The sequence below is a fragment of the Antennarius striatus genome, chromosome 5 (assembly GCF_040054535.1).
Source record: "Antennarius striatus isolate MH-2024 chromosome 5, ASM4005453v1, whole genome shotgun sequence".
NCBI lineage: Eukaryota > Metazoa > Chordata > Actinopteri > Lophiiformes > Antennariidae > Antennarius > Antennarius striatus.
This window is the reverse complement of record NC_090780.1, coordinates 8,443,439-8,452,151: the sequence shown is the minus strand read 5'-3', so window position 1 is coordinate 8,452,151 and position 8,713 is coordinate 8,443,439. Positions and strand designations below refer to the sequence as shown.

The window sequence follows — 8,713 nt, the reverse complement described above, 5'->3', positions numbered from 1 at the left end:
CATGTTATTAACTGTTTATTAGATGAATAATTTATTAGATGCTGATCCGTTCTCAGTGGAAACACCGTTGATGCAAGAAGAGGACTGGATGATGGTGAAGGAATAGTTACCGTCCTGTGAGAGACACTGAACAGTTTGACAAGTTCGACGGAGGCCTGGTTCTCTGGAAAAACATATAGCACAAAAAACTGAACAGAAAAATCGTACACACACACACACACACACACACACACACACACACACACACACACACTCACACGCACACAACCTCATCCAACCCTCGTTGGATTAGGAAACCCGTCTACCTATAGTAATGACGTGAATGACTGTGAACGTCATTACTATAGGTAGACGGGTCCTTAACCATGTAACTTCTATAATATTTACATTTCTAATTGTAATTGTGAAAATAATTCATCAGACTTACAACATGAACGTTTTCATAGCATTACGCTTCGGTTTAGCGATGAACACATACTCTACTGGCTCAACACAGACTGTGACGTAACGGAGCGGTGGGCGGGACTTCGCCACGTGGGCGGGACTTCCACCGTGTGAGGAAACAGTATTTTGTTTGTAGACGGTCTTCAGCCAATTGCCTCAGATCCTACGTCCTGTTTGCAGCTACCTCACAGGAGTACAGTGTAACCATGTCGTTAGGCCCGTCCAGTATCGGTGTGCTGGTTTTATGTGTTACTCTGACCCCTTTTGTATCTGGTGAGTTTGATTATACGTTTTTCTTTGGTTCGCTGTTGTTATTGTCATCGCTACAGTAGAACGTGTATGTATGTTAGCTCGGTTAGCTTTAACTCGTAGCTGAAGCCGATGCTAAATTCTGGGCGATGCCAGTGCCGTTAGCTTTGGTGACTTTGATAACTTTTTGATGTTAGAATGTCTGTTCTAGGTTGACTCGTTATAAATCGTATTCAGTTGCTCTTTATGTGTTACCACTGCGACTGCCAAAGCACTAACCACAAAAAAACGCCGACCCAAATAGTCGATGACGAGTGCTGCTTGTACTCTATTCCACAACATGTAACCACACTGAGTAAAAGGCCACCGCGTGGAATCGTTTTAAAATGCATGCTCTGTTGCAGTAGCCAGAATAAAACATGTTAGAAACTGTTTACTCTGTATCCATATCTCTTGGATAGCGATATGTTGACGTTTTAGTGTCCTTTCGCTTGTTACGGTACCGAAAATATTGTCAAGGTACGAATACAACTCTCAGCTGAGAAAATGCGTCACATATTCGTCAGGATAGTGATGCCATCGATGGATTGATATACCCATGTCTAACCGTTCCCTTACAGAAGTTTCGTTTTGCTCAGATGAGGTTGGCCACCCACCCTCCTGTGAACGCGTCTGTTCGCAAGAACTGCACGCATGCGCACACTGGATTTTACCCAATAAACGAGGCGGCAACAAAAAAATTCACAATTATGAGACAACTCATGGTATTCAAACCAAAATAGCGCTAGAGATGAATGTATTGCACAACAAAACTAAGAGACGTAAATAATCGTCGGTCTAATGTAAATAACCCGAAATTCACTGATGATGTGTTTAATTGGGGTGGGGTTTTTCCCTATGGTGCTCCTGATAGGTGACCAGCACCAGTGACAGCCAGTCTAACCTTTCCTGCTCTTGTCTGCTTTCTTACAGCAGGGATTTGGGACTGTTGGTCCTACAGAGATGAAGACGATGTCTACCACGGGGCGAAGAAATGCAGGATAGGATTTTGCTGTGGCACCTGCAGGAACAGATACTGCTGTCAGGATAGCTTCTGGCGTTTGTCGGAGGATAAGCAAGACAACTGGTAATAAATTATAAATAAATTTAACTAGAGTTAGCACTAACTAAGATTGAAACTTAAATGTGTGCTTCAGATACATGTATAGAAGTGGTTACAGATGAGATGTTAACGCTCATTTTGCCATGATTTTTGCACTCAAACAAAGGGAAGTGGTGATTTCGTTTTAGTGACCAATCAAATGCAACTGGCACCAGCCTTCTGTTCTCATACAATAGAATAAATCCACTTTATCTTAGCCTTTCTTTACGTGATTGTTTTGTACCAAAAAACTAATAGGAACATGACTATTGCCTGACATGAATTCTTTTTTACAGTTACAGTTCCAGTTACAGTTCCGAAGGATCACAATTGCCCTTGGTGCTTGGTATCGTCAGCATTGTTGTCATTATTCTCATCATCATCTGCTGCTGTATTTGCCCTTGCTGCTGCTTGTACAAGATGTGTCGCAAACCGCAACGTAAGTAGCAGCAATCAGTGGGGTTATTTGTGTTGGGGAAAAATTTTGGAGTGTGTACTGAGAGTGGGAGATGTCAGTCTACTTCCCAAGCACTGCCGAAACACCCTTGAACAATGTTCCATACCCTTTATAAGTTGCTCGTGTGTGTGTGTGTGTGTGTGTGTGTGTGTGTGTGTGTGTGTGTGTGTGTGTTAGGGGCCTGTACCCACTATGTATAGTATATATGCATACAACTAATTACCAGTGTGTGCTAGAGTGGATTAATTATTTCCCTATGGGGGTTACAGTAATACTATTGATGAAATTACATAAACATTTGTTCAAGGTTTGTACTGTTTATCGTGTCTTACATAGCCAGGATATCGTTCCATTACTTTAGTTCTTCCAACTAACACATTCTCTGTTATACAGTTGGATATGAACTTTAAAAGCCACTGCAGATTGTACTCAGTGCAACCATGAGCATGTTAACAGAGGAGAGGCAGAGTGCCTATCACATTTATAGGTTATAGATTAATGTCAGTTACATCTTTAATAAGGAAAGAAGAAAAATAAACTTGACAGAGTCAAAGATTAAATTTAAAAAAGCAAAAGTAAATTTCAATGTTTTTTTTAGTTACATTTTGTAGCCACTAAAAAACATGAAACACTCAGAATCGTCCACTACAGTTGTATGCAGCATCCCAGGACACACACTAACTATACGTGATTCATGGTAGATGATTATAAAAGAAACTACTTAAAAATGTTTGTCAAAATTTAAATACATGTCAGTGTCAGTGAGGCATTGGTGTCTCATTTTGTTTGTCTTAACTCTTGACATGTAAGAGCAAGTCAGAAAACCTCTCAATGTGACCACATATGAGGAAACTTATTGCTCTCTGCAACATTTGATTTTACTGAATTATTAGGAAATCGTCATCTTCCCCTTCTACAGATTGATGTAACGAAGCTGTAATGTCGGGTATGCCTCCCAGAATGTGGACAGTCAACATTGTTACTAAAGTCATCACCAGATCAGAAAGGAGCTGTTAAACTTTTAAGGTGTTGTTAGCCTTACAGGGTAATTTATATGTCATATCTTGGCTTACAAATGAAAAGTATAAGAAACATTATCTGCTTTTAATTAAATCACTCGCATTTTCATTAAATGGGGTTTTCATTAGTAAAAAAAAAAAATTCATTGGTAAAAAAATAATACTGAGGTTTATTATTTTTATTTTTTTGACACAAGTCCACTGGTACAAAAGAAAATCAATGGTAAGTTTTTAAAGTGCTGTGAATTTGTGTCAAAACAATTGTTTTTACTCATTCTCACACAACAGTCTGGACCAGACATGTATTTGGTTGTGCTCAGTACCCCCAGACTATTTTTTTGTTCCTGCATTAAGTGCTACTTTCAGTATGCCACAAAGGGACCATAAATCTACCAGTACACAGTAGCCATTGGGCCAGTAAAAATATCAGGGGGGGTAACATTGTGATACTTTTTTTTAATGTATGCGTCTTAAAACTTGACATCAGTAAATGAACAGTGTCTCCATTGCATGAATGGAGCAGATGGAAAACAACTTAGACACCGACATCTGTAACTTAAATGTGTCATAGCATCGCTCTGCAAATTTTGGGTCCACCTAGGGTGGCAGGTTTTGGATCGCCACTTCATCGGCGATTGGATTTGAAGCTGATAAATAACTACGATTACTGCAGAGTCATTGGCTCAGTGGATGCAGATTGTGCAGCAAGATCCAGATTTTAGAATTTGATTCCGCTGTTAAAATAATAGAGGTAGAACAAATTTCTTTGTTTCTTTTGCAAGCAGCTTGTCTGCTCTTGCAGTACATTCTTGATTGAGGCCAAATGCACATGACTGAAACAAGCATTTTGAAAGGAACAAAAATGCAAAGGAACAAAAACATGAATTGGAAACATTTCCAAACTACTAACATTAAATGTTCTCGTAAACAAGGGGAAATGTTTGCGGACTTTCACGTATTATATTTTACAAGCTTTGTGTTACCAGAGAGTCACCTTGAGTCATCTCTTCTCTGTTTATAAATGGGTGGATGTAATTGGAGTTTTGTCGTAAAGTTCTCAACCATTGCTTCTGCTGCTAGCGTTTGACTTTTTATAGTTTTCTCTTGTAGTGCTTTGGCTGGATATTACATATTTATTCACATCCACTTATTTATTCATGCCCACGTAACACGCGTCTCTTTAGGATTTCCCCGTCTATGCTGTGTGTGGGTTTGGAGTGACTCTCTGCACACTGTTGCATTTCCTGTCTGTGGTCATAGCCTGAGCTCTGAAAGGGAACCACAGAAGAAAGCACAAGCAAGAATGTGAATTCCCTGACTTGAGCTTGTTGCGTGTTGGGATCATATTCTGGAATGTCTGAGCTCCACCTCGTGTGACTCATTGTTTCCATGACAACAACTGTCGGGAATAGATCCCACTTCATTTACAGGAAGTGGTTGTGATGTCTCCCTCTTATGTTGAGGATGAGCAGACACTACTCAGATTTATAATATTTTTAGCTTTTGAGATTTTTGTTTAGAGACGTAACGCCTTGCTTTCTTCCCTTTATGTTCAGCGCAGTTCTGTTTTTGAAAATATTTCCTGTGGTAAAAATTAAGTCAAACATTTTGTGTAACCTGAAAAAAAAATTGTTCAAGTTTGTGTAACAAAACAAATGGCTTCTTTCAGACATTGTACTTCTCTTTTTTTAATGTTGTAATGCTCTGTACCAAGCTGGCATATATTAGCCATGTTTCTCATCTGTTCTGTTGTGTTTGCTCACAGCTGTAATAGCTACCACCACCCACACTACAGTGGTCACTAGTGCACCTCAGCAGTATCCACGGCAGCCAATGGAAGCAACTCAACCTGCATCCTACCAGGTCGGCCAATTTCCACCCTACCAGCCCGTACCAGTGCAGCCGGGTTACGGATCACAGCCCACGCCTCAGGGGTATGGAGCCCAACCCATGCCATCGCCCTATCATGCACCGCCATTCGCAGCAGGACCGCCACCAACATATCAAGAAGCCAGTGAGTGTGGATTCTTGTTACAGATGTTATTGTGACAGACACTTTTTAAATCGTGTTACATAGCTCAAACATGGTTAAACCTCCATGGCTTTCTGCCACTTCAAGATAATAACGGGCTCCATGGAGCCTTAAGGGCTGCATATTATTCCTCGGGGATGAGTCACATTCAGGAAAGAATTTGCCCTCCAGAGGATCAATGAATTATTGGTGGAAAAAAAGAAATGTGTCACACATTTTTGTCAGTAAATAAATGCTAAAATGATAGCATGAATAATAGCACAATGGGCAAATAAAATGACCTTCAATAATCTTTGGAATTTAACCACATTCCAATTAAACTATCACTTTTATGCTCTGGGTTGATTTAAAGGACCTTCTGGCTCCCAAAAAACATCTTTTCTTGAGAGGATATTCTGTTCTCTAAAAAGTTATTTGCACTAATAACACTTAATCAGAAACAGAATAGCTCTTGTTTCAATGACCATCAGTATTTCTTAATCTAAGCCACAATCCCAGTGAAACAGGAAGAGAAATGAGGGCGGCAGCGGCTCAGAGGTAGAGCGGGTCGTCCAATGGTGTTCAAGATCGGCAGTTTGATTCACGCTCTCGCCCAGTCACTTCGGAGTGTGAGCTGACACTGGGAGGTGTCAGCTCACCTCTCGAGCACTGCCGAGGTGCCCTTGAGCAAGGTGCCATCCCCTGTATAGCAACTTGTACAGATGAACCACAAAAACGTGCAACCATAAAGCTGCTTATATTGTTATATCTATAGGAGATATTACAGCATTAATGTTTATCAACCAGATATGCTTAAAAGAAACGTTGACAACTTTGTTACATAAGGTAATATTAAGTATGAAGTAATTTTAGCTTTTGTTGAATAACACTAAAAACTAAAATATTTTCTATATAAGCAGCCTTAAGAAGCGCGCACAGCTTTCCTGCATGATATAGGAAAAGCTTAAGAAGGAGATAAACCTTGCTTATCTGCTTGTCTGATGGACCTTTTAGGCTTGTCAGAAAAGTGGATAACTACAGTAGGGGGTGCATACTGTGGAAAAAAGCACCATCTAACTTGGGACACATTTTCATGCAGTATCAAAGTTTGCAGGTTTGTTGCATCAGAAAAGGCAAAATCTGACATGGAGGGGGAGTAACTGCTGCATGTAGGAAGTTGTGTCATGTCATGATTTATTTCTAGTAGAAATCATTGATAACTGTTTGGACAGAGCTGCACTGTAATTTTTGTTTTTAGCATTTTTCGCCATTTTAAGCTATTAACTTGTCTTCTGTCTGTGCCCAGCCGGTCCGGCCTACCCTCCCAATCCAATGCCTTACAGCCACGCTGCATTCACCTCTGACCAGCCAGCGTATCCCCTGCAGCCTCCTGCACAGCCACGCCAGCCCGGCGCCCTACCTACAAGCACAGACTACCTAGCCCAGCCGGCATACAACCCGGATTATGTTGCACCACCACCTAAAACAGGATAAGGAAGCCAAGCTCTCTCTGTGTGCTTCAGCAGCATGTTGGAACTCAGCAGAACTGGAAAGGTTTCATCTGAACCAAAACAACTGAATTCTGATTGTCTTGATTCAATTATAAAAAAGCTATGATGCTTTTAGTGGTTGTAGTACATCTATTCTATGGAAGAGTTGCCAAGTGAAAATGTTTATACCTCTTTACTTGTATTGCATGTACTTACAGTTTACAAGTAGTAGAGTTTGTATTTCATTTCAACGTTTCTTTGGGGCTCCATTTTTGTCATCAATTAAACACAGAACCACTGAGCCTCATTTTAAAGAGTTGATGAAGATTTTTAAAAAAGTATTTTCCAGTCTTCTAAACATGTCTTTTCGCCCTCCTAGTCTAAACCGAGCACTGGCCGAACCCACGTGACCCCTTACGTCACGTCACCATCTTCAGTGATGATTGGGGCTTGCTGCCGCTGTAATTCAGACACATGAAGTTTTTTGTATACTTTTTCATGTGTACTTCCACATTGTTTTCTGTCTGCAGCTTTATAGATACTACTAGGGAACAAGTCAAACATGTATAAACTTGTCATAAATATCAAGTCATTGTCAGTTGACTACTGATATTCAGATTGTCACAGCGTGGGAAAGCATCAATAAAAGGGAATGTCATCCTGCCACTTCACAATAAGCCTTATACACTGGGGAAATTATCTAAAAATTAGACTTTTGCATGTATGTAAAGAAGGCTACACAAATATTTTCTATTTTACTCAGGATAATTTCATGTTTTTTTTCTGCCCAACTGCAGCGCATGTACAGTAACTAACTGAAATGCATTGGTGGCTGAGAAATAACCAAAGAACATTTTCATTCATAATGGAACAGTCGTGAAGTTCACAAACAAATGTCAGATGCAACAACTGTGCCTTCTCTATCATTTTACTTTTATCGTGTTGCCGTTTTCAAATCTTTATTTTCTAGTTCATGATTGATTTGTTAACTGCTGTTTTGAAGGCGTACAGTCACTGCAGTGAAATGTATTCTACATTGATGACTTCTGCTTTTTGAGGCCTTTGAATTTCTCTTCCTTTGGTTATAATGAAAACTGCATGTTTTGAATTTAAAAGGTCATTTTCTTACTCAGTATTGTTTAGTTCTCCGTGTTGAATATTATAGGATATTATTTTATGTAAATTAACGTCACCATTGCCTTGATTAGACTGCAGTAGCACAGCAGTCCAAACTAGAAGGCTTTTTTTTTTGTCCAAGAACTAGACTAATAAATCCTCTTTTCTTTGTTTTGTCTTTCTTGGTTGTCACAGCTCTCATTACAATTTTCTTCCAACTGAAACGATTTGACAGTTGTGTTTCTAAAGTGACTTTTTCATAATATTCATTTCAACTTCGATAAGGAAAGTTTGGCTCATGTGACAAGCCGGACATTGATCTTTGGAGGAACTCTGCTGTTTAATGTCCCTCATTTAGATGTTGTCGTGGTCAAGTTTAGCCATGCTTCATATGATGTGGAAATGATGTTGAATCCCATCTATGCTGTTACTGCTTTTATTTTACCAGCTGATGAGAGAGAAAAAAAGTTACAGCTAATAAAAAGGGCCTTATATTTCATATATCCTGTTAGTTTGTGAAGCATTTATGAGGAATATGCAAGTGTTTCATTGACCAAGTGTTCTGTGTATGGTATGTCATTGTTAGCTTGCCTTTTGTCTGAACGTTATACCAATACATGTTTGCTTCCTGTGATTTCAGTCCTTTGGCTTGTGATTTTAATTTGAGTGTTTTTATGTTAGAGTTGATTATTTGTGTTGCATTGAGAAATATACCAGCAGAGATTTATTATTGTTTGTCTTTTTATTAATTGGCCAAAATTAATTGGCCTTCAAACCACTGCTGAA

The 8,713-nt window shown here is 39.5% G+C and overlaps 1 protein-coding gene across 1 annotated transcript; it reads left to right on the top strand.

Moving 5' to 3' along the window:
* The first annotated feature begins 584 nt into the window (after positions 1–584).
* On the top strand, positions 585–8,654 carry LOC137594780 (protein shisa-5-like). Its single transcript, XM_068314290.1, has 5 exons — positions 585–717; positions 1,666–1,819; positions 2,131–2,273; positions 5,076–5,324; positions 6,628–8,654. Exons 1-5 carry the CDS (start codon positions 651–653, stop codon positions 6,813–6,815), a joined length of 801 nt encoding a protein of 266 aa, XP_068170391.1. The 5' UTR covers positions 585–650; the 3' UTR covers positions 6,816–8,654.
* Positions 8,655–8,713: the final 59 nt, after the last annotated feature.